The sequence below is a fragment of the Engraulis encrasicolus genome, chromosome 15 (assembly GCF_034702125.1).
Source record: "Engraulis encrasicolus isolate BLACKSEA-1 chromosome 15, IST_EnEncr_1.0, whole genome shotgun sequence".
In the NCBI taxonomy this organism is placed as follows: domain Eukaryota; kingdom Metazoa; phylum Chordata; class Actinopteri; order Clupeiformes; family Engraulidae; genus Engraulis; species Engraulis encrasicolus.
Genome location: NC_085871.1, coordinates 8,353,522 through 8,380,557, shown reverse-complemented (window position 1 = coordinate 8,380,557; position 27,036 = coordinate 8,353,522). Strand labels below are relative to the sequence as shown.

Sequence of the window (27,036 nt, the reverse complement as noted above, 5' to 3'; positions counted from 1 at the left end):
CAGTAAAAGTATACATTAGGCTAAAATGATTAAATAATTAACCAATTGAAAACTTTTCATTAAGACCTAAATAGGATAGGTATTTTGTCCTGTTTTGTTCTATTTTGTTGTGGAGACCGGATCCTAGGTTCTCAACACAACGCATAGGCCTATATTTGATTACTGGCGCCACCTGCAGGTTGAATAGTAGGCCTAGTGGCTTCCAGAGTGAAAGATCTGTGGACACTAGCTGCGGCCTCTTGATCTTCCATTTGATTTTGGTTTTGTAACCTAAAAAGAAAGTGAAAACCTTGAAAAAGAACTTAAAAATTCTTGAAGCCTAGCCTCTCCCTCATATTTTAAATAGTTGGGCAATTGTGTATTGCTTGAAGCAATGTAGGCTGCAATGGGAATTTGAATGAGACCGTTTTCTTGGGTTTCATCATCATCGGATGTTCATCATTTGATAGGAACTGCAGCAGGGTCACATTTTGTAGCTTTTTCCTCTTACTTCTGTAGACTATAATATTCTAGAAGCCAGGGTTTTCCGGTGTATTGATAGGATATTCACTACTAGCCTAGTGTCTAATCAGCACTACCTGCTCTTTGAATAAGTAGGCTACGTATCCTTGATGATGTCTGGGATGGATGACAGGCTATCACCAGATATATCACCGCGGAATGTCATCACTACATCACTGTGGAATGTTTTGGTTGACTTGACATGGCTAGCTATTTTTCTTTCTTATCTTGTTCGTCTTCTCACTGTTTTAGTTTGAACATCGTAGGGAACCCCGTTTAACACCAGAAGCGTGTTGAACAAAAGAGGCCCAGAATAAAACTACTAAACTAGAATTTCGGGAAAAAGTTATCCATGACGCCGCATGGCTCGCGAGGACACTTCACAACGCCCAGGGTGCACGAGTCATCTCGCCCATCTCTGTTTTCCGCTTTGTATCGACCGAGTGTGTGTGCACTGATGCGCGCGGTGCTGTGCGCTTCAGACAGCTGAGTTAGCCTTTCCTCCTCTTTTCTCTCACTTGGCACTTTAAACTGCTAGTCAGACGAACTCCTTTTCCCTATCTTGTTATGTGTTTGCGCCGTGTGCTCTGGGCGTAAATCATGTAGCGCAAGCTTTGGGATTCCTCTACTATCACAATGGATTTCAAGTCGGAGCTTTTGAAGTCAATCTGGTACGCCTTCACGTCTCTAGACGCTGAACACTGTGGAAAAGTTTCAAAGTCACAATTGAAGGTGAGCCAACCAATACAATTTAGTTAGTCACCCAAAAACATGTGATGAAGAATGAAGACTTAAGGTTTCTTTGAACAGAAAACTGCTACACTGATGTTGACGTGGCGCTACTGTTGTTTTTTTGTCTCCACAACTCAGCAGCAGCACAGCATCATGTGCAATTGAATAGGCGTCATTTATGGTGCTATCACACAAAGTGTCCTTATTTTAGTGTACAGTCTGTGTGGTCACTACTCGGTATGTTGTTCTATGTGTCAAGTCAGTGTTTTCTTTGGAGAGATGTGTTGTTGTCACATCTGAAAGACCTTTTGTGGTAGACCAAAGGAAGACTGCTCATCCAGAGAAGGAGAACAAACAGATTCTGGAATGCAGCTGAGCGTTTGCAAAATATGCGCGCCGCAAGTATGATGACAGAGAGAGAGAGAGAGAGAGAGAGAGAGAGAGAGAGAGAGAGAGAGAGAGAGAGAGAGAGAGAGAGAGAGAGGGAGAGAGAGGGAGGGATGGGGGAGAGCTTCAGTTCACTCCTCATGTTTCTGTGTTTGGTCAGTTGAAAATGTTGAAGTTGACAATTGTGTTGTCAGTGCGTTAACTTCCACCATAGCTGTCTGACAAGACATTCGATCACACACACACACTTCCCGACTCTCTCCTCTTTCTATCTTGTTGTAACATGCCCAGCAGGGGCCTTTGGGTGTACGACACAGTGTAGACAAGCAAGTGTCCAGACATGCTAGTGTGAGGCAAGAGAAATACCATCAGAAGACTCTACTGAAGCTTAGTGCAGAGTGTCAACATCTTGAACATTCAATTACTGACAGACTCAGATAAAGCCGTGCTAGGTCTGTCTTTCACATGCTGTTGATATACTGATTCTGGCTGTCTGAATGTCAATGTGTGTGCACTGTGTACACACTATGTATGCATGTATGTCTCTGTGTTACTGTGTGTAGGCTACATGCACATGTGCAAATGTGATTGTATTCACATTCAGCGGTGTAGTCTACTTTTTTGAAGTGGGTATACTGTATATTCGAGCATTTTTTGAAGTGGGTATACTGTATATATTTATGCTATTCTAAATAATGGATCAATCTATTTTAAGTGGGTATACTGAAGCCCCTAAAATTTAGAAGTGGGTATACTCCGTATACCTGCGTTCTACGTAGACTACACCACTGCATGCATTCTTCTACTGTACGTGAGTGTGCGCTCAGATTCATTCTTCTAAACTGTGTGTGTGTGTGTGTGTGTGTGTGTGTGTGTGTGTGTGTGTGTGTGTGTGTGTGTGTGTGTGTGTGTGTGTGTGTGTTTCTGTGGGTGTCCTGTGGTCTTGTTTTTCATGCGCATGTGACGTGTGTGTGTTTTCGTGTGTTTGTATGTGTGGGCATGTGTGTATGCGAGCAGAGCGCACTGTACCTGCATACAATACCACAGTGGTTGTGTGTTGACCTGTAGGCCTATGTCTCGTGTGTGTGTGTGTGTGTGTGTGTGTGTGTGTGTGTGTGTGTGTGTGTGTGTGTGTGTGTGTGTGTGTGTGTGCGCGTGTGTGTATGCACCTATGAATATGTATGTTCACTCAAACTGTACATAGTCTCCTTTCTCACAACCTGTACACCGTTGACCTGCATTCATCATTACGTGTGTACGTGCGTGCGTGTGTGTGTTTGTGTGTGTGTGTGTGTGTGTGTGTGTGTGTGTGTGTGTGTGTGTGCTCTCTCAGGTGCTGTCTCACAACCTGTACACAGTTCTGAATATCCCTCATGACGCCGTGACCTTGGAGGCCCACTTCCAAGATGATGACAGCGGCCCAGTCTCCAACCATGGCTACATGCCCTACCTCAACAACTACATACTGGCCAAGGTACACGCACGCACGCACGCACGCACGCACGCACGCACGCACGCACGCACGCACGCACGCAGGCTCGCACGCACGCAGACACGCATGCACGCATGCACACACACACAAACGGCGCACACGCACACGGTGCACATAGCGCACACAGCTACACAATCTACCAATCAATCAACAATCTCAGCTAATCCACTTAGACACACTCAAACACACACACATAAACTTCACCACACTCCAACACGCCCAGTAAAACACACACAACACATGAAGGGTCCGTCCCTATGCGGAGAAGATAGAGAAGTCCAAAGGTCTTGCTCAAGCATTTTAATAAAACAAGCTGAAGGCCCAATGAGCTGTAGGCAATCATCAGCCACCGGAGGCATGTGCTGCTCACCCCTGGGAGAATGTTGAAGCTTGCTACTTATCATAGACCTGTGATTTACTTGTTGTTACTGCGGGTTAATTTTAGTTAGTTATTACATAGGGAAGTTAAGCCAGCGCTTTTGTGGCAGACACAAATATACCTACAGGAAGTGGTAAACCTGCTAATAGTGAAACCTGCATGCATGATTTAGTTACGAAAGGACTCCAGGCACCTCTATTACCCTGTAGATCAATTACTGCTGCCTCAAAGTGAACTTAACCTGGTTTACTTCTGAACCAGCTTCTTGGTAAACCCCCCTGGTAAGAGTAGCCTACCACAACATGCACCCACCAACCCAGGCGCACTGATCGCATCACAAGGTTTTTTCCCTCCCATTTGAATCTTTGGGGCAGGGTTTAGAAGGACAGTGTAGACAGCAGAATGGCCACAGAAAACGAAGCACGGACGTTGGATTGGTCATAGCATTGGCCAGTTTGGGCCCACCCGCAGCCCTAGGTTACAGTATCTGAACCGAGTGATTTCAGACTAGCGTTTTCATGTTTTAGTATGGCTAGCGAGGCTAAGGTAGAAAGATATTGGGCAGCCGTGGCCTAGTGGTTAGGGAGTTGGTCTTTCAATCTGGGTGTTGTAGGTTCAAATCCACCTGACCTCTCCCTACACCTGCATCCATGGCTGAGGTGCCCTTGAGCAAGGTACCAAGTCCCACATTGCTCCAGGGACTGTAACCAATACCCTGAGAAATAGTTAATGTAAATCGCTCTGGATAACAGCGTAAGCTAAATGTAGTGTAATGTAATATTGTAAGCATGCTTGTCAGAGCACAGAGCGCACTGTTTGCTGAAAATAATAATAATATTGCTATTAGGTCTGGGACTTAACTTGATTAGTTTCTATTAATTAACTACAGAAACATTAGCACGATTAAAGAAAAATAACGCCTTTTAATTGCGCTGTAATAGTCGGGGTTTTACAATGTTTGGAATGTGCTTGAAAGCATTGTGTTTTACAAAATAAACAATGTTATAGTTTACAGAAGGTCTACCTATACATATACCTAAAACTTGCACTGGTCTGTTGATCTTGGTTAATTACCACATTGGAAAAAAAAACTATATTTTGTTGATAAAGTTTATGTATTATTATTCAAAATCCATGTGAAAAAATTACTTCTCACTGTTCTCAAGTCAGATATTTATATGTGATTAAACCGCGATACATTTTTCGATTAATTCGTTTCAAAGCCTCTAGTTAATGCGGTTTCATTTTTTAATCGAGTTCCAGCCCTAATTGCTATGATAGTAACAGTTGTGTACGTGGTCATTACTATTTTGGTAAGAGGCTTATTAGCTGCTCTGTATGAAGATATTTCCTCAAAAGTTGCCAGGGCCTGCCCATACTTCCTGTGATACCACACCAAAGTTGTAGTGTAGCTGCCATAGCAATGCTACAAGCTGTATAATTTTGTACACCTCACACATTTTGTACACTGCACAAGTTCCCTCTGCATACTCAGAAATGAGCCTCATGTAACCACATATCTTCAGTAGAAATCATGTGCGCAGTGTTCTATTTGTGTGTGTGCGTGTGTGTTTGTGTGTGTACACTTACAGTATGTGTACGAGCCTGTGTGTATATCAATCAATCAAAATGTATATATTACATATATTACATATAGTGTGTGTGTGTGTGTGTATTAGGGCTGCACAGTTAATCGGAAATAATCGAAAATCGTGATAAAATCGTGAAATCGAAGTCATGATTTCATTCGTGATTTAATCGTGGCAATAGTGACCTACCTTTTGAGAGTGTCCTTGAAGCCAGAACATACATACTGACAGGCTGGTGTTTCTGGACAGAAATCTGTCCACTTAAGTTTCATGCTATTGCCTTTTACTTAATTATTACAATTCATTTTTATTTTCCTCATCCCGTGTATAATTAATTCTTGGTTATATTTCATTGTGTTATGATTTAAAAGAAAATTCAGCAAAATAATCAGTAATCGTGATTAATAATCGTGATTATGATTTTGACCCAAATAATAGTGATTATCATTTTTTTCCATAATCGTGGAGCCCTAGTGTGTGTGTGTGTGTGTGTGTGTGTGTGTGTGTGTGTGTGTGTGTGTGTGTGTGTGTGTGTGTGTGTGTGTGTGTGTGTGTGATCCAGGCCCAGGAGGGGACCTTCAACAAGGAGATGTTTGATGAGCTGTGCTGGATGATGACCTCCAAGAAGAACTACAAGCCCTCCGTGCCCAACGGCCTGTGCTCCGGCAAGAACAGCTTCAAACTCTTCTGCCTCTTCAACCTGCTGTCTGAGGACCGTTACCCACTCGTCATGATCCCACAGGAGGTGAGAGACAGAGAGAGAGAGAAAGGGAGGGAGGGAGAGAGAGAGAGAGAGAGAGAGAGAGAGAGAGAGAGAGAGAGTCCTGTCCTGCAACCTCATCCATGGTTGAACCATCTAACCCCACATTGCCTCAGGTACTGTCACCAAAATCCTGTACCCAATAGGATAGTGTTGTGTTGGATAACATTAAGTGCTGTGGTACATGCAAGGGATATTCCTATTTCAAACAGAATTCGGTTTGGGCACGAGCGATGTAAACTTTTTAGTCATTCCGAATGCAGCTGTGTTCTGGGAATATTCTGGTTGCAGAACACTGCTCCGCACATTAAAATGGAATATTACAGAACCGAATACTGACTCCATTTGAAACCAGAATACTCAGTGCATGTAACTGCGCGCTGTGTCTAGGGCTGGGCGATATGGAAAAAAAACCAGTATCACGATATGGATTACTTTATATCACGATAACGATATATATCACGATATAGCACAATTACATACGTTTTCAGTTATTCTCTTTATTTGCTCTTTATTTTTTCATGTCGCAAAACAACCTTTCTTTAAAATGGATCTTTTTTATTCTTATTTTTACAGTTACATTAACTTATAGTGTGTATTGTGACAACATGAATTGTAATTAAATGATAGTAATTTTATCAGTTTTATACAATTGAATATCACGATAGAAACGATATAGGAGAAAGGTCACGATATACACTTTTATATCATGTTATTATATGGTGTGACGTCATCGGTCGAATGCTCCATTCATTTCAACGGGGCTCCCCAACGTTCGCACGTCTGTTATTTTTCGATAACGGACGGGTTGGTCTATAACAGACCGCTGTCAATGGCAACAAGACTTTTCACTGCTAAAGCGACTTTTTAACAAGACTCTATAGTCAGCTGCTGTGATAGACAACACCTGTTGTCCTGGCTACCTAGCTGTTGCCTAGCGGTGTTCCACAACGGCACTGTTTTGTTTTGCGCAGCAACAATCTTTTGACATTAAAAACTATAATAGACTTAACATTAAATAGGCCTAAAGAAATGTCCCCGCCATGTGTGAATCATTTAAGTATATCCATATAATAAGCGGGTTAACTTTCGGCGAGTCGGTCGCTTTGTGGAATAGCAGCACTTCAGAGCACTTCCGCTCCGCGTCGGGGTCTAAAGATTCTCTCTGTCGTGCTGCTATTCCACGGTAGCGACCTTCTCGCCGAACGTTAACCCTTACATAACGATATATATCGTCATATTGCCCAGCCCTAGCTGTGTCTGCAGAGTGTATTGTAATGTAATGTACTACAGTATGTGATTTGTTAACTCCACAAGTCCAAAAGTAGTGGGAGGGATGCGCGCACATCCAGTAAAACAGGTGCTGTATCAGACAAAGACGCGTAAAAGAATTAAAAATCTGCAAACTGTTGCTGCTCACCAATTTATTCAACACAATGTTTCGACCGTCTGAGGTCACCTATACACCTGATGAAGACCGTCTGAGGTCACCTATACACCTGATGAAGACCGTCTAGGTCGAAACGTTGTGTTGAATAAATCGTTGAGCGCCAAAAGTGTGCAGATTTTTCCTTCTTCTTTTAACTCCACAAGTCCACATTCTTTTTTTTCTGCGCAGTGGGGGCATGAGGCTACTGTATGTCATTGTCATGCATTGTGTGACACACAAAGAGGAAGTCATGGAGAGAAGAGGAATAAGAGTTGCACAACACCACAAACACAGGACTGAGGGACAGTGGTGTTGTCTACGGAGTATACCCACTTCTAAATTTCAGGGATTTCAGTATACCCACTTAAAATCAATTGATCAATTGTTTTGAATAGCAAAAATATATACAGTATACCCACTTCAAAAAAATATCAAATATACAGTATACCCACCATAAAAAAGTAGACTACACCACTGCTGAGGGAGGAGAAGAGAAGGGAGGCAGGTGCTGAGGGGACATGTAGGCCAGTAAAGTGACATGTCGAGGGGGTGATTTGCTATGCATATTGGACTGTCGGTCAAGGCAGTTCAGTTGCAAGCCACTGCAAAGTAAATTGTGCAGTGATATTTGAAGAGCTCTTTTCTAAAACACTAAGCCTGTCAAATACAGTCTTCAGAATTATTTATTAAAAAATCTCATTTTAAGCCTGCATCGAGAATATTGGTTGGCAATAATAGGTTAACGTTATCTGGAATTCCCATAACAAATGCAAACATTAAAATACTGATTTTTTATACTTTTTGGAAATGGATACCCTCTGTAGTATCTTCACTGTAGTCTTCATTCTTTCATTTTGTATATCCTCGTCATTCTTATAAGCTGCACTATGATTAGGCTATACCATTAATAACATGAATTTATTGAGGAAATGTTGGAAATGGAAAGGATTTTTTTCAAAAGTATTTTTATTAGACACCACATAATACACACACTTAGGCTACATCCGAATAGCCAGTCACTAGTAAGCACAAATCGGACGTACTACCAGAGAGAGTAGAGAGAGAGAGGTTCCATTGGCCCATTGTTTCCTGGTTCTATTATTGCCCCCCTTAGGCAGACCTAGGCAGACCTAAGGACTGTTCTATTCATTGTAGGAGCATTATGACACGGCCCTTTAGGCAGACCGGAACCTGGTTGCGTTAGGTGCCCATAGAAACCTATTATGTTGGCATATCTCTATATACTTAAAGAATCTCTGGTACTACAGCACGGGCCTTTACAGAACTCGGGGTCGCCTTTTATGGCACCAATGACCAATGGCCAAACACAGTGCAAACAAACATGGACCAGATGAATGAGAATCTTCACTGATGTGTTGTGCCGTTCCTTGCCATGAACCATATGTATGTACTGTGTGGTCATTCTTGTAGCCCCATAATGCACGCCTTACCTCCTGTGGCGCGCTGTAATAGTAATTGAAAAAGTTAACTACCATAGTACTACACTATTATGACATAACACTGGGCCTTTAGTAATGCACTGTGACTTGGTCATTCATTTAAGACATGGCAGAAGTTTGCAATGCATGATGTGGGTCATTCATTTAAGTTCACACATACACACACACACACATGCACACGCACACACACACACACACAGAAACGTGGGCACACACACGTCACTTACTCTGAGATTGTAGGCTGGTTTCCTTGAAAATGAAGAAGATGGCAGCATTGGATAAAAATAGTAGGCTGAAATAGTAGGTTAGCGCTTAGCTCTACAGGGAAACACTCATCTTAGATCTCAGAAGTGGAGACTGTGAGCGGACGTCTAATCACGTGACAGAAAATGGAAAATGATTGCCTCACAATATGTTTCCTGCACATTGCAACACACACACACACACACACACACACACGCACACACGCACGCACGCACGCACGCATACAGAAAGAGAGGGAGTTTGCTGATGTTATCTGTAGCTAAACTGCAGTATAAATGTGGTGCAACGTTTAGCTCGTCTCCGCGGTCACTGACTGATGACTGCTGTGTGGGTGGACATGTTTGCATGAAGGATTTTTGTGGGTATCCTTTATGATGAGCTAGTGACAAAAACTGTCTTTGAATACGTCTTCACACCCTTGTGTGTTTTTTTAATGTTTTGTATAGACATTGCAAATGCAAATTCAACTGTCTGCACATCAACAATAATGGTCTCACAATAAGCTTTTATAAGATGTTCAGTGTAACACTATGAATGCAGGAAGCAAGAAAATCAATATTAAATCCTGTGTATAGACAATCTTTACACAAAGTTACAAAGTTACACAAACTGACCTTGTCCTTTTAAGATGAAGGGAGATGAGCGATGTTTCCCTTTTTTGCTATGCTTGTACTTTTGTACACATTTAGTACAACTCTTTGAGTCTATCAGCACAGGAATCATCAGACCCCATGTACAGATATCCTCTCTACACAGTGATATGAACCAACCTCACATTTATATTGACCTTGACTTTGACCGTTTCACCTTGAGGTGGAGTACCTGATGAAGTATCGAGGTAGTGATAAGCATAGAATGGGACCGGGGTCACAATGATGTCCATTTATTTATTCTTCTACCAGTTCTTCCATACCATTATTACATTACATTACATAACACTTAGCTTATGCTATTATCCAAAGCGTCTTACAGGGTATTGGTTACAGTCCCTGGAGCAGTGTGGGTATAGGTACCTTGTTCAAGGGCATGTCAGCCATGGATGGAAGAAGGGACTGAACCTGCAACCCTGTGATCTACAATCCAACTCACTAACCAATCTAACACTGTGCGGTCCGGTTCTCGATTCTGATTGGCTGATAGCTGTGCTCAATCGAGCGTAAACCTACACCTTCCACCTGAAGATTCTATGCGCGTGTAAGTAAGACCCAGCGCATCTATGTTGGTAATGAGAATATGTTGCATTTGTGGTAGGGACTCTGCAAGAAGAGCACGTCTTAGCACCATCTGTGGGGTATCAGTGTGATTGCAAAGACATTTAATTCCTGCTGTGTTTATCGACTCTTGCTAAGTTTTTGTAGCGAAGTGTGTTTTCTGGCAGCGCTTCGCGTCGTGCCCCACTCCCCTTGGCCGTTATCAATCGAGCATAACCCACGGCCTCTCGTGGCTTATTGCTTAATTATACCACGGCTGTCTTCACGAGTGTTTTGCTGTGAGCAGTGGGTATTTCCACCAACTCTGGCCTTGACATTTGACATTCGTTTGACCTTGAGGTGGAGTACCTGCTGAAGAAGATCTCGGCGGCGATGAGCACGGAGTGGGACAGTGGCCGGCTGGAGGAGCTGCTGGAGGCGGAGCCGTCTCTGCAGGAGGGCGTGACCGTGTGGGACTTCCTGGAGCACCTGGACCAAGGTCACCTGATGGCCGTGGACAACATGGAGGCCTTCGGCCACGGCCTGCACGACGTCTTCCTCGAGATGTACCACAACGTACTCAAGAAGGTGAGGCAGGGCCCTACCATGGCGGTATAGGTAGGGCACTGGGCTGCTACACTGGTGACCCGGGTTTGAGTCCGGCCCGGGTCCTTTGCTGACCCGTCCCCATCTCTCTCTCTCCATTTGCGTCCTGCCGGCCTCTCCTACTGTCCTATCACCAATAAAGTCAAAAAGACACACAAAACATTTTAAAAAAGAAGGTGAGGCAGCTTAGAAGGATAATTTTATGGGGGCCACCTACAGGACAGTTCCAGCACCAGAGTTAGCTATAAAAGTAATTCACACATATGATGCCCCTACGGTACTATGTTGATTGCGGTGAAATGTACCATAGTAAGTGTACGTTATACTGTGACAGTGGGTTGAAAAGAAGAGAGTAGAATAAAATGGGCACACTTTGAAAGTGAAATTGTCACCACACTGTCACAACTCAACAGTAAACTCCTGATGGTACAGGTAAATGAATACGCTCACTACCTCATGGATTCCTGATTTATCTCGACCACAAAGGACTGAGAATGAACAGATTGGCTTGTTCCTTGAACAAAGAAATCCAGTCTGGTGTCACTGACTGTTTTGTCGTGCCCAAGCATGGATGGGTATTCACTAATTTAGTCCTGAGGCCTTTTGTAGGACAAGCATCTAGATGTGCGTAACCCAAAGTCAGAGATTCTTTAAGTATAGAGATATGCCAATGTAATAGGTTGCTATGGGCACCTAACATGACCAGGTTCCGGTCTGCCTAAAGGGACGTGTCATAATACTCCTGGCATTGAATAGAACAGTCCTTAGGTCTGCCTAGGTCTGCCTAAAGGGGGATTTCCCCCCCTCCCCCTTGCAATAATAGAACCCGGAAACAATGGGCCAATGGAACCTCTCTCTCTCTACTCTCTCTGCCAAAGTGTTCCTGCACAGTCCGATCCTGCCGGGGCCGCAAACTTGCCACCTTGTCAATGGGAGGCACAGCACGATACCGCTGGACTAAAGAACCAGTCCAATAGCCCTGCGCTACGATACTGTATGAGGCTTCAGTAGAGAGGTTTACTAACGTTTCACACCACACTCTGCTAGATGGCCTCTGTTACACTCACCCCACTAAACCCCACTCCCAACAGGGTCACGGCACGTGTAACCTGAAGTCTTCCCACGCAGTCTGTCCCCTTCGGGGCCGCGAACTCGCCACCTCGTCAATGGGAGGCACAGCATGATACCGCTGGACTAAAGGACCAGTGCTAACGATACTGTATGAGGCTTTCGTTTCAAGCCACACTCTGCTAGTTGGCCTCTGTTACATGTGGAAAGCCAGGTTGTTTCAATCATAGCAACCACAGTTAGACATAGAGAGTCAAATATGACCTAGCTTTCATTTCCTCTCGGAGCTTTTTAACCAATGTCACGGCCTAGTTTGGTAGCAGCCGTGAGGGGTTAATATTGATTGGCTTTGATTGGTCAATGGAAATCAACCTAATTGGTAGGAAACACTGGCATTATGCATTCATTCATTCGCTACGGTGACACTGTGGTCAATTGTTTGTTTGTCATGTGTCATGTACATACACACACACACATAGAGAGAGAGAGAGAGAGAGAGAGAGAGAGAGAGAGAGAGAGAGAGAGAATGGTACTACGAAGTTTCTTTTGGTATTTATGACAGGCTATGTTACATGCCATTAATGAAATGGTCTTTGCCATGCCAAAATTACCAATGACCAAGTCATAATGTATTAAAGGACCAGTTCAGTCAATTTCAACATGCTGTTGTATTGCTCACGCTACCCTTGACTTGTCAGTACCCGGTGATGCCACATTTTTCGGCTCAGCCCTTTCCGAGATATGAGCAATTCTAATGGGGGCAGCGTTTGTTTACATTTTAAAAAAATGAAACATAGGCCAACTCCAAATATTTTCCCAAAAGGTACTGCTGTTTGCTAGTTGTTTGCTGATGTTTTATAACCTTTTGGATGTTTTTGGGAATAAATAAAAATGTTTTTTTGAAATGTAAACAAAGAGCTGCCCCCATTACAATCACCAGGATCTCCGAAACGGCTAAAGAAGAAGAAAAATAAATCTCAGGCACTGACAAGTCCAGGGTAGTGTGAGCATTACAACTGCATGTTGAAATTGACAGAACTGTCCCTTTAACATCATGTCGCAGTAGTGTAGCACTATGGTAGTGAAGACATAAGGGCTTTTTATGTCTTTTTATTGGTAGGGCATTTGAGAGTATGACAGGAAGTGAGTGGGAGAGAGAGGGAGAGAGATGCTGAGTTGGGACATGACCCAGGCTGGAGTCGAACTCGGGTCTGCATAGACATGCAAGCACAACCTCCCCCCCTCCCTCCGTAAAGCTTTTTCAACCAATAGTAAGGTGTTCCACTGACGGAACACCGCATTACAATTTACAGTACAAGGCTACAATAGGGACAGTCCCTTTGATGGTGGTGGTGGGTCTTGAGCACTAAAATAAACCAGAAACGGAACATTACATAAAACGTATACGCAGACAGGATGAAGACCATGCATCAGGACATGTGTACAGTCGCTATAGTAAAGACAGATTCATTGGTTATATTATTGGGTATTGAGATGAAAAAATATTATGGTATGTTTTCTCACCTGACAGCTATCATTTATTCCAGCAAATCCATTGCAGAACAACGTTTTGTCTTCAAGTGTGCAAACTAATAGGAACGCACTGTATGTCCATTTTGCAGATTTGCTAGTGGCCAACTCATTACGTTTTGTGCTGACATATTCAGGCTTGATCATGGCCATTCCAAGACAAGGGAAACTTGGCGCTACAGAGTTGGCCATGATGAAACAGGACGTTAGGCCTGATGTGGTTGCTAGACAATGGACTCCACTCACAGTATTTTTAAGGGGTTTCATAGGTCAACATTTTAATTGATTTTCAAAACTGGATGGGCAAGCAGATGGTAGAGAAATCCATCATATACATGTACATAGGTAGGCCTACATACACATAATGAACCAGCCCAGGAGACCCAGTCAGGAATCATTTTATACAGAACATGCTTGAAAAAATACACTTAAAGCATAACTGCATCATGTTTAGAAATAAGCTCATTTTACACCTCCACTTATTTTTTAAAAAATGTATCGAGTTTTTATCATTCCGCTGTTCTTCGAGCCATTCTCTTAGTCTGGTGATGTCACTTCTAGTCCCAAGCTAGCAACAATTATGGAATCTTATGGGACCAGCTATGCGAGCTTGGAGTTCAAATTTGCATGGCCAGTCTCTGAGAACAGCTGGAAGATCAGTAGAAAGGTAAAAACTCAATTATTTAACTCAAGTGGAGGTGTAGAATCAGCATATTTCCAGAAATGGTGTGGTATCACTCTAAGCTCATTCCTCAATGCACTCCATGTTAGTTCCCTAAAAAAATCTATGCTGGTATGAACTCACAGAATTCTCTGTGACCTAAAGTTTAGTCCTTATGAAGGTTCCTGATAAATGTTATGGCCTATACTAATAAAGCCTAAAAAATCCCATTGTCATCATTGTATCAGTGCTTTAGATTAGATTTTAGGCTCTTGCTTGTGTCATTTTCTGAGAAGTTTACATCCGTTTATATCTATTATTAAACATTTGTTGTTAGTGTTTTGTTTGTTGTTTGTTTGTCATTGATGTCTTGTTTGCTGTCATCATTGTTGTTTCCTCCTCCTCAGGGCTACATGTTTAAGAAGGGGCACCACCGTAAGAACTGGCAGGAGCGCTGGTTTGTGCTGAAGCCCTCCAGCATGGAGTATTTCGTAGAGGAGGACCTCAAGGAGAAGAAGGGAGAGATCACACTGGAACAGGGCTGTGTGGTAGAGGTATGTAATAATAATAACAATAATCATGATAATACCGTAATAATGATAATAGGGAACTATGGGAGCAGGGTTGCGTGGTCGACATAATGTTTACATTTGCAGCTTTGCATCTGTGAAGATGCTCATTCATCCAGGTCATCTAAGTCAGTGTTTCCCAACCTTTTTTGTCCTGCGTACCCCTTAAGCAATTTTGTCATATGATCAGTACCCCTCTAACTTATGCTCTATATCTGTTCCTCTCTCCCAATGTGACTACACTCCATATATTTTTATTATTGCATTTTTCCAAGTACCCCCTGAGGTGTGCTCGCTAGAGTGTGGCTCGGGCCGTATTTTTCTGTCCGAGCCCGGCCCTCAGCCGACAGAAAAGTGATCGACCCCGACCCGAGCCCGAGACTATTTAAAATGTTTGTGTCCGAACCCGTCCGAAGCCCGAGACCACTGTAATAACAACAGAACCTGTGCGCAAGCAAGATTTTCTATGTGGGCTCCTCCATACTCAAAATAGCACGTGATAAATAGCCAAGATAGGCAAAGACGTTAGGATGAGGCAATTTGCAGTAGCCTAATTTAGTTACGCACGCATAGTATAAACACACACACACACACACACACACACACGTGACAGCGCACCTTATGTTTCCTTCGGTTAGACTAACCAGAGATATTGGGTGCGGTGTCCAAATGCATGGGAGGGGCGTGAGAGGATAAGAAAGGCGAAAACTAGGGAATACGTTTTGGATGCAGTCAGCACGCTATCGAAGCATTTGTTACGTTACTGTTAATGCAAATAAATCCCCGCGAGCCCTGTGAAGCTGCTGCTCCTTGTCGTTAAGAAGGATGGGCTATAATTTAACCCAGAAGAACCTGTTCGGCCCCCAAGAGAATGTCATTTCCCCTGATGTCCATGCGGTCAATATAAAATCAGGAAAGGTTGCACGCGCATAGTTACAACTGTACAGTAAACAACAATTAAGAAGAACCTACGTGAAGGACATGATATGTCACAGCGGACAAAGTAGTAACAGGAAACCTCTCCTACCTTACTCCACGTAGCTTGTGCATCTTCTTAGTTATCCATATTATGCTCCTTGCTAGCACATGCTGGAAATGTAATCCTTGGCGAACAATGCAGTGACAAACTTCGTCATTTTATGTTCAACATTCAAGACAGCCTCGGCATGCTAAAACATGGCCTAGGCTACACTAGGCCTACAACAAAAGACCACGCGTCCGCTGACAACTGTTGATTTGGCGCTTTTAAGAAAACAAGTTGACTAGGCATCCCTACTCGGCTGACTGGGAGTGAGCGTCCATGTCGCCACTGGTAACTGGCGCGCGCATACAGCCAATAATAATCACTCGCACGAGTAGCCTACCAACATTTTCATTTATGCATATTCAATTATTTATTTTTTAATCACAAAACTGCCGTTTGCATGAACTGAAACGTTTCCTCTGGTTGCTTACAATTTTCACAATGTCTGTTTGCTTCAAGCCCGAGTCCGACCCGAGTCCGACAGATATTCTATTTTTTTTGTCCGAGCCCGGCCCGGCCCGTCGGGTTCCGACCAGGCCCGTCGGGCTTCGGTCGGGTTGCCATGCTCTGGTGCTCGCGTACCCCTAGTGGTACACGTACCCCTGGCTGGGAAACACTGATCTAAGTCTAAAGCAGGGCTGTCAAACATAAGGCCCGGGGGCCGGTTTGGGCCGGCGGATGGTACAGTCTGGCCCCAGACCTGTAGAGAAAAAAAAAAACGAAGAATGTCCAAATAAGAAGTACATTTCTGGCCCAATACAAAATTTGCTGAAGTTGTCTGAGATTTCAGGTTTTTGATCCGTGAGAACAAATGTCTTTTTTGGTCCCCATTTACAGTCAATGTTCCCGATATACAGTAACGGCGAGATGATGGACTAGCAATGCGATTCTAATATGAAGCAGAAATTTGCAACATTTCGCAATTACTACATTACTGGTCCGGCCCAAATGAGATAAAATAGGCTGTATGAGGTCCCCGAAACGGAAATGAGGCTGACAGCCCTGGTCTTAAGACTTTGGGTCATTTCTCAAAGTGAAGTGTACCATACCAGAGCGTTCAACTGCTTTCTCTCCACCATCAGAGCGATTTCACACCCTGCACTCTGCAACGCGTGACCACCTCAACAACCCTCAGGCCTATTCAAGCCTCAGCATGTGACCCTTACTGTGTGAAAATGGGTTGGCTTACATGGCCATTCTGTACAGATAAACGCTTCTTTAGGAAATGAGGACATACAAGCACCAAAAAGAAGTCCAGTTGCTTAAGTAGACTGTCTTGAATAAATAGGTTTATGTTGGTGTCAGTGACTTGGTGTTATTCTGTCGCTATGTGGCAGGAGTTTTTTTTTTTTTTAAATGCCCTTATTATGACAGGGGCATAGTCTGAAATTATAAAATGTGTGGGACTACAACAAATGTTTTTGCATACTAAATCCCCCCCCCCCCCCCTCATTTCCTGCCTCTCTATCTATCTATCTATCTATCTATCTATCTATCTATCTATCTATCTATCTATCTATCTATCTATCTATCTATCTATCTATCTATCTATCTATCTTTCTATCTGTCTGTCTGTCTGTCTGTCTGTCTCTCTGTCTCTCTCTCTCTCTCTCTCTCTCTCTTTCAGACGTTGTCTGACCGGGAGGGCAGACGCTGCTTATTTTGTGTGAAAACTCCAGGAAGAACCTACGAGATGAGTGCCTCAGACACAAAACAGCGTGTTGACTGGATACAAGGTGTGTGTGCGTGCGCGCGCGTGCGTGTGCGTGCAGTGCACATGATAAGCACATGATATTACATAGCTGTTACACCAGTTACTCCATTGCACCTAAGGGGATGGATAGACTATTGTTACTGAAAAACACTAAAACTCACCAAAAATTTGATCCAGTCAGCACAGTGTCAGCTGATCATAAGACAAGTACACTGGTCTACTGGTTAGTCAGACCTCTGTTGGAAGGAAACTGTTTCTTTTTTTTTAACTTTTACTCTTACTTTTGACATCTCTGCCAGCTACCCAAACTGCCCTGAGGCTCACCCGGGCTGGAAAGGTATCCCTGCACCAGGAGCTGAAGCTGCGTCGCCGGGAACAGAGGAGCAGCAGCAGCAGCAGCAGCAGCAGCAGCAGCAGGGGTAGCAGCAGACACAGCAGCCAGACAGAGGAGCCCAACACAGCTGCAGCCACACAGGAACACAGCCTGGACCTTCAGCAGGAGATAGACAACATCATACAGGTGTTACACTAAATTACATTTAGCAGAGACACTTTTATTCTAAGCGACCTACAGCAGGAGATAGACAACATCATACAGGTAACACAATCGTGAAAAAGTACTTACACGTAAAGGTGCACTGTGTAATATTTTTAGTAGTTAATTTTCATAATTCACGCTGCCCATTCATAAATGTTACCTGTTTGACAAATACTTACCACCACCATTAACTTCTAAGTATTCATTATCACTGCTAAAAATGCCTATTTCTGGAAATTCTAAATGGCTGACCATGGAGAAGATCCCCCTTTTCATGAATGAAAAAAATGAATTTTCACTGCAAAACTTACTGTCCTTTGGTCATTCTAGTAAATATTGGTTTATTATTTATTAATATTCATGAAATAATCAAATTTGGCAATGGGCAACACAGTTTCAATGAGCAGCATAGTTGCAATACCTACTCTGGCCACAATCTTACACAGTGCACCTTTACATGTAAAAATGTCTATACTGTAAAACGAGCGTAAAAGTCGACCACAAGCCTCTTGACATCCTCATCAAGGTATGGGGTAAACATAATATTTTTGAAGTATAGGAGAATATCTTCCAGGTGTTGCAGATGACAATTTGATCTGGATGTGGGACGTGGCAATTTCATCCAACATAAAGATATTGGAGATGACACTGAAAAAGAGAACAACAACACCATACATTCATACAGGAAGTAGATTGTAAGGAATGGCAGAACGAACTGATACAATCCACTAACCTTTTCAAGTTATGGTTAGTGTGGCTACATACTCACAAGAATGTGGTGTGTGTGTGTGTGTGTGTGTGTGTGTGTGTGTGTGTGTGTGTGTGTGTGTGTGTGTGTGTGTGTGTGTGTGTGTGTGTGTGTGTGTGTGTGTGTGTGTGTGTTACAGCATCAGAAAGAAGTAGATAGGCAGCGTCGAGAGAAGGAGCATCAGGAGAGAGAGCAGCAGCTTGAGCTTCAAAAGGCTCTGGAGGAACAGCTGGAAGAGGCCAAAAAGGTCAGTGGAGATGACATGAGATGGTGTGTACGGGTGTGTGTATGTGTGTGTGTGTGTGATTGTTTCTATTCACGCGCACACACACACACACACACACACACACACACACACACACACACACACACACACACACATTTATACATATATATATATATAATTGTGTGTGTGTGTGTGTACGTTTCGTTTCGTTGTGTGTGTGTACGTTGTATGAGCGTGTGCTTCTGGAGTTGAGAAAGTGTAGATCACTCCCCCCCTTTCATGATGTTGTCACAAACGCAGGAAAAAGAATGTATGATGGCCCAGCTGGCCCAAATGGAGCAGGAGTCTAAGGAGCAACGAGAGAGGATACAGGAGCTGGTGGTGACCCAGAGGAACCTGGAGAAGTCCCTGGACGAGCAGATACACGCTCGCCTGGAGGAGGAGAACTTACGGAAAGAACTGGAAAGGTGTGGCGAATAGCGGTGCTACGTATCCTGGTTTTCCCAGATGGTTACGGTATTTAAAGGTGCACCGTGTACATTTGTTTTGTAGTTTATTTCCAGAATTCATGCTGCCCATTCACAAATGTACCCTTTTTCATGAATATTGTACTTACCTCCACCACCAAATTCTAAGTATTCATTATGACTGGGAAAATTGCAGTTTTCATACATGAAAATGGGGATCTTCTCTTCTTTTGAATTTTCAGACATAACCATTTTAGCTGCAAAACATACTGTACTTTGTTTATACTAGTAAATATACAGTTTCAATGAGCAGCATAGTTGCAGTACCCATTCTGGCCACCATTCTACACAGTGCACCTTTAAGGGTATTCCGGTATTACATTTTTCAGTCCAGTTTACCTGGACACTGAATGAAGGGAGCCATGGCTTACACGCAAAATAATTGATTATTATTACCCTACTGGCTACCCACATGCATTAGTCTCTGAACATTAAAATGCTCTGAAAGCTATTATCGGCTGTAAATATATAGATCTAGTCGGCACGTCTTGCCCGCCCAGCGAAGCTGCCTGTTTTCCCCTATGAATACTCCGTCCACTGGTCGCACCAGCAACACTTAATTGCCGCAATCTCGTCAGATAATGATGAAGTGCAGGAGGAACTGGTGGAGAATTGCATGTAGGAGAACATACTTGTACCAACATGAGGGAGACAAATGTTGACAAATGTTTAGACTTATTTTAGAATACGGTTGATTTTAGGCAAATGTTGATTTTAAACTGTAGTAATGTAGTGGGTGTAGTGGGACACACATATGCACATATGGAAAATACCCATATACATAGTACACCCATAGTAACATGGAAACAGCTGTGTGCGAGTGGGTAAGTGGCAGAGTTACATAAAGGGTGGCCAGTGTCATCTCAGGGAGTATGTGTAATGGAAGGGTAATAAAACTTCATTGTCATAGTCACATTTTTATTTATCTATTTACCTCAGGCGGTTAGAATTGGAAGAGCAGAAGATTGAACAATTGCAGAGGGATCTGGAGAGGAGCTCACCCGAAGAGAAGGCACCAAAAGATGCAGGCGATGACAGCGATGAGCAAGAGAAACAAACACGCCCTCAAGTTGACCTTCAGGAAGAGGTCGTCTGCTTACCAGAGAAGAAAACACCAGAGAGAAAACAACAGTGCCGCCTAGAGGTCAGAATAATGATCATTAGTGTATCATTACCGTCACAGGCGGTTTACTACCCACCGCCAATTCACAATATTATACAGAATTTGGCTGCCGTTCACCTAGTTGGCGGTCGCAGGTGAGCGCATAGTGAATGGGGCCCTGTGAGGCTAGGCAGCTAATCTTCATCATTGTCCTTGTGTATTGGCTGAAACCTGAAAATATTGATTAATGAAGACCTCACGGCAACTAAAATGCATGTACCTATACTCAATATTATCTGTCACTGATGCTAAGCTGCTTTGTTTCTGCCTTTTTTGGACAGAAAACAAAATCACAAGACAATCCTCGCAATATGAAGCAGTGGAATGTCCATTTGAGTCGTCTCATGAAACCTATCTCACCTGGAGGTAAACACAAAACATACACGCACGCACACACACACACACAAGACTTTTGTGGCATAAAAGATTGATTATTTAAAGGTGTGTATGTATACCTCATAATTGCTTTTAGATCTGCAACTATTAAGACTTATATTTGCTATGGGAGAAAAAAACGTTTTACTGTTTTTGTTTACTCACAGGCCTCTACAATCCAATTCTCATATGACCCAGTCATGCTAATACTATGAAATTACATGAATTTTAATTATTTGGCTTTTGGGTATTTGCTCAACAGAACAGTATGTGAGAGAGAGAGATGGGGAAGTATCAGGAAATGACCTCAGGTCGGAATTGAACCTGGGTTCTCGGATTCCTGGAATGGCGCTTACTGAGCCACGGTGCCCCCAAGAGTATATATATTTTTAAATCTTTTGTTTCTTTCTTTACTTTCCAGACCGGCTGGAGCGTCGTCTCCCTGCGAAGGCTGGCTGCCCCAAGCAGGGCCAGGCGCTCACCAGTAACGAGTTCATCACCAAGTTCCAGGGGAGGAAGGGCAGGGAGGAGGAAGAGGAGGAAGAGGATGCAGAGGAGGAGGAGAGCCAATCACAGCCCACAGAGCAGAGTGACCACACAGCCTCAGCCAATGGAGAGGAGCAATGAGGGGGGAAAGAGGAAGATGAGGATGAGGAGGATGGATGGTGCAGAAGAGGAGAGCCAATCACAGTCGACAGATCAGATCAACCACACAGCCTCAGCCAATGGAGAAGAGGCATAAATATGAACACTAGATGCCGTGTTATTCTTTTGGTGTGGATCCACCTCAGGGTGCCACCATCTTGGTCCGGTACCCTATGTTTTTCATAGATGTTGAGTTACCGCCACCTATAGGTTAATGTGCGCATCGCCTTGTCATCTATAGACCCCTTTACAGTTTGTACGTACACAGGCATGATGAATTTGGCTGTGTGCGCATTGTTGGAGCAGAATCGACCATGTACCGCACATTTGTAAAGAAACTAGCCAGGTGTTTTGTTCCCAAAAGAAAATGGATGGTCACGATAACTTCAGATATGAAGTGGGCACTTCAGACACAGGCATTCCTGATGGTGTCCTTAGTCCAATCGGTACATTTAATTTCTTGTAACCACAAACATCCCCTATGCTTCTGGAACAGCCTATTCCCTCTCGGAATTGCATGACAAGTGTACTTTTCAGATCTTTTTTTTTTACAACCGTACACGCTTAAGGACTGCAGGTCTTCTCTCTTTAGGATCTGCACTGGCTGTTTGTTTGAGTGTGTGTTTGAGTGCACAGTAAGTGATGACGTAACTTCTAAACGGGTCAATTGACGGCAGCATTGCACTGTCTCAACATGGCAGAGATTTCACTTGAGCCATCCTTTGCAATACAACAGAGTGGTCAACGGGGCATCTAATGTTCAATTGGAGAAGAGCGATGGTGGGGGCAGAGGATGTAGAGTAGGGTTTTTTTGTTTTTTGTTTTTTTAAACCAGGTTGTATCATGCAAAACACACACTCAATCAAACTTACAGAGAAAGATATAAGGCACAAAAAATGATAGATGCTTTTCCTGCCTATGGCCAGGATGTGGAGGACATACAGTAGCATTATGGCAGAGTGGCCACACAGCCTCTGGCAATGGAGCTGAGGAACGAGCAGTAACACTCATTGTAGTGTAGAGCAGTGTTTCCCAACCAGGGGTACGTGTACCACAAGGGGTACGCGAGCACACTGCAGGGGGTACTTGGAAAAAATGTTATTATTATAACAAATGTATGGAGCAGTCACATCAGGACAGAGAGAGCGATATAGAACACGAATTAGGGGGTACTCATGGCACAACTAAGAGGCTTAGGGGGTGCACAAGACAGAAAAGGTTGTGAAACACTGGTGTAGAGAAAGACCAAACCTCAAGGTGAGTGTCAGCGGTACTTTTTCTTATGTATGCATCTAAAATTTAGACATGTATTTGTGAATCGCCTTTGAGTTTCTATTCTGCACTCTTGAATGAACATCACCTGCTTTGACCACTTGTTGCTGTTTACACCACAGAGGTCACAGTATTTACAGGCCTACTTATAGATGAGAGAGACATATTAACCACTATGAGCTAAGAGGGGCTTCCCCTCCTTGCTCAAGTCAAGTTAACCCCTGTGTGTAAACCTGCTAATAGAAGAGCAATGAGTCATTGTGTTCCTAAACGAATAAAGCTACATGGTTACTTTATAATGGTTTTTACTTCATACCAAGGTCAACATCAACTAAATGTACACACACACACACACACACACACACACACACACACACACACACACACACACACACACACACACACACACACACACAGTCACAGACACACACACACACACACACACACACACACACACACACACACACACACACACACACACACACACACACTCATAAGTTCTGTTACAGATGAACGCGATAGGCTTAAGTTCCTGTTAAAGTAAAGTTAGAGGAAGTTCGACTTTACAGCTATCCAAAGTGGTTGTGGCTGACAGGCATCAGGTTTCAAGATTTATGGTACACCTTTTATGGTTTGCTTCTGTTTTTCTGTAGTTTGGTCGCAGTGACTGAAATGATACATTGTGGAACTACTTCTTACTGTGGGAGTTCTTTTTTTTCTCTCTGTTTGGTTAGAAAACACTCACATTCCTGGCCACCCAGCATTGCTACAGGCTGGAAGACGAGCCCACACAATGTTTTTTCCAAAAGAAAGATGCCGTTGTGTTGGTTTTGTGTTTTTTTTTTTCAACAGCACTCTTTCAACACTAATTCATTTTGCTTCTCATCCCTTACCTTGGCCAGTTTTAAAAAATATAAATGATTTTCTTCATGTTCTCTTTAGTCGAAACCTTTGCTGAGTGTTGATAGCCCTTCTATTCATTTGCAAGTTAAAGAGTGCTGTTAAAACATATAGGTCAGTTGTATCAAATGGAAATAAACAAATAAAATAATTTATTAAGAAGTCATTTGTCATGTCCATTATATTGCACCATGTGACAAAATACTGTACAAGGTCACACGCACAGAGGATTTTCAGGTGCAGTTGTGAGAATTAACCGCTAGATGGTGATGTTTGATGTTTTAGTTGATGTAACAGCAGCTTGCGAACCACAAAAGAAGAATCAACATGGCAGCGCCCTTTTGTTACCCCATGGTGTTTGCCAACACATTTTGACAGCATTAGTGGATTTGTCTAACCGTCTGGAGCTTCATAATGGACAGACTAGCTTGGCGATTATGTTGACACATCCGTCACATTTGAGACTTACTAAAATAAACAACCCAACCTCGTATTAGTGCATTGGTTCCGTCATGAGTTTTGGAACGATTCTCAGACTTGGCGGTAGACAGTGCTGTCTCAAGCAACTTTCTTTGCACAACGTCCGTCAGCTGTCAAGTGCAGCTCGTCGATGCTCGAAAAATGACAAGGAGCCTCTTTCAGACGTCCCTTCTCCTGACCTGGTCACCGAGGAAGATCCAACACAGGAGCGAAGACCCAGAAGAGAACCGGGCCAGGTGTCTGTGCTTCTCTTCCCCGGGCAGGGCAGTCAGTTTGTGGGCATGGGACGGGGACTGTTGAAGTACGGAGCTGTTCAGGACATGTTCTCTGCAGCACGGCGGATCCTGGGCTATGACTTGCTTTCTCTGTGTCTGAACGGCCCCGAAGAGGATCTCATGAAAACGGTTCACTGTCAGCCTGCTGTGTTCGTCACTTCACTTGCAGCGGTCGAGAGATTAAATCAGGAGAACCCAGCGGTAAGTAGCCTGTTGTACTGTGTGTCAAGTGTGTGTGTGGAAGACCTTGATAGGTTTTTGATTTTTAACATTTAACTAACAAACCCTCTATTGAGAGGTTGGTGTACCTGATCTACCAGGTGTTATTTCACAGTGATTGGTAAATGTCATTGATCAATATAATGGGTAACACTTTACTTGACGCCGGCGTTATACATGACAGTGCCATAACATTGTCATAATGCTGGCATGAATGTGTCATGAACATTATGTCAATGTCATCAACATTGTATGACTTTGTCTTTAAGTGAAATTCGGTTATGAAGGCAGGCCTAACAATGTCAACTTTTCATGGCCATAAAACATTTACATACAAACATTTAAAACATTTATGACATTGGCATTATGTTTATGACCTGTTCATGACACTTATGACACTATGGCACTGTTATGTCATACGTATGACGCCGGCGTCAAGTAAAGTGTTACCATATAATATTGTGTCCAGGCAATAGAGAGCTGTGTTGCGGCAGCGGGCTTCAGTGTGGGAGAGTTTGCTGCCTTGGTCTTCTCTGGTGCCATGGAGTTCACTGAAGGTCAGTGGCGCTCTAATTTTGGCGCATAACTTATGTCTGCATTGTATAAAGCAAAAGAAGAAACTAACAATTGTCCTCTCTCTCTCTCTCTCTCTCTCTCTCTCTCTGTCTCTCTCTCTCCCCGTGTCCTCCCATCAGCCCTGTATGCTGTTAAAGTCAGAGCGGAGGCGATGCAGGCTGCGTCAGAGCAGGTCCCCAGTGGTATGCTGTCCGTGATTGGGCGACCGCAGGCCAAGTATAACCAGGCCTGCCTGCTGGCCCGCCAGCACTGCGAGTCCTTGGGCATCCCCAGCGCTGTCTGCAGTGTGGCCAACTACCTGTTCCCTGATGGCAGGGTCATTGCTGGACACGTAGAGGTAAGAAGCCAAGCATTTATGCCAGTGGTTTTCAGCGTGGTTTTTTTATTTATTTTTTAAACAAACATCCCCTTGATCTAATCATAGGTTAAGCCCAAGACTGCTTGCCAGGAACACCTGTCATGAATTATTTCAAAAGGCTTCTGGAAAAGTCTGGGCAAGGCTGGGAAATGACCCAGACCAGACTCGAATCTGGGTCCCCATGGGCATGCATGCCCAAATGTGGGGGGCTTAGCGCGCTGCGCCACAGTGCGGAAAACGACATCTTAAACGAGTGGGGACTCTGCACGCTCTTAACTAGGGGTGTGTAAATCAAAGCCTCCATGACTATACGATTCAGTATCGATGTTTTAAGGCAGCGATTCGATTATTTTCGATACTTAAGAATGCCCCACGATACGATATGATTTGATTCGATCGTCGGCCGTAGAATCGATGCATCGATTACTATTTAGACCCCTACTCTTAACCACCTCCTGTCATTTCCCTCCAGGCTCTGGACTTCCTCCAGAAGAACGCCCGGCAGCTGCACTTCGCCCGCACTCGCCGCCTCCCCGTCAGCGGTGCCTTCCACACGCCCCTCATGGAGCCGGCGGTCGAGCCCTTGCGAGCCGCGCTCAAAAACATCACCGTCCGCTCGCCCGAGATCGCCGTGCACTCCAACGTGGACGGCAAGCGCTACGGGCAGGAGAAGCACGTGCGGCGCATGCTGCTGAAGCAGCTGGTCTCGCCGGTGAAGTGGGAGCAGACGCTGCACGAGCTGTACCAGAGGGCGGAGGGCACGGCGTTCCCCCAGACATACGAGACGGGGCCTGGGACACAGCTAGGGGCCACGCTGCAGAAATGTAACCTGAAGGCACACAGGAGCTACAAACACGTGGACGTTACTGTGGAAGAGGAGGAATAGTGGTGTGTGTGTGTGTGTGTGTGTGTGTGTGTGTGTGTGTGTGTGTGTGTGTGTGTGTGTGTGTGTGTGTGTGTGTGTGTGTGTGTGTGTGTGTGTGTGTGTGTGTGTGTGTGTGTGTGTGTGTGTGTGTGTGTGTGTGTGTTTAGAGGGGCTGAGGGCACGGCGTTTCCCCAGGCCTAAAATACCTAAAACCTGAAGGTGAAAAGGAACTACAAACGCATGGATGTGTCTGTCTGTGTGCAGATGGAGACTGGGACTTTTAAATGCAGCAAGCAGACCACCACACACACACACACACACACACACACACACACACACACACACACACACACACACACACACACACACACACACACACACACACACACACACACACACACACACACACACACACAAGCATATTTACATGTATGTGGATGTCACAAAGTTGACAAAAACTCAGACTTAGAGGAACTGTCCACATTTGACAATTCACATACACACATACATTCACG

At 43.9% G+C, this 27,036-nt stretch overlaps 2 protein-coding genes across 2 annotated transcripts; both read left to right on the top strand.

Annotated features, from left to right (window-relative positions):
- The first annotated feature begins 960 nt into the window (after positions 1-960).
- On the top strand, positions 961-21,559 carry def6c (DEF6 guanine nucleotide exchange factor c). Its single transcript, XM_063217872.1, has 12 exons — positions 961-1,233; positions 2,954-3,094; positions 5,643-5,825; positions 10,544-10,771; positions 14,456-14,602; positions 17,269-17,377; positions 17,655-17,875; positions 18,781-18,888; positions 19,168-19,334; positions 20,334-20,538; positions 20,838-20,922; positions 21,353-21,559. Exons 1-12 carry the CDS (start codon positions 1,138-1,140, stop codon positions 21,556-21,558), a joined length of 1,896 nt encoding a protein of 631 aa, XP_063073942.1. The 5' UTR covers positions 961-1,137; the 3' UTR covers position 21,559.
- Positions 21,560-24,070: 2,511 nt separating this feature from the next.
- On the top strand, positions 24,071-26,561 carry mcat (malonyl CoA:ACP acyltransferase (mitochondrial)). The gene is made up of 4 exons (XM_063216955.1): positions 24,071-24,704; positions 25,192-25,279; positions 25,418-25,635; positions 26,129-26,561. Exons 1-4 carry the CDS (start codon positions 24,261-24,263, stop codon positions 26,540-26,542), a joined length of 1,164 nt encoding a protein of 387 aa, XP_063073025.1. The 5' UTR covers positions 24,071-24,260; the 3' UTR covers positions 26,543-26,561.
- The last annotated feature ends 475 nt before the right edge of the window (positions 26,562-27,036 follow it).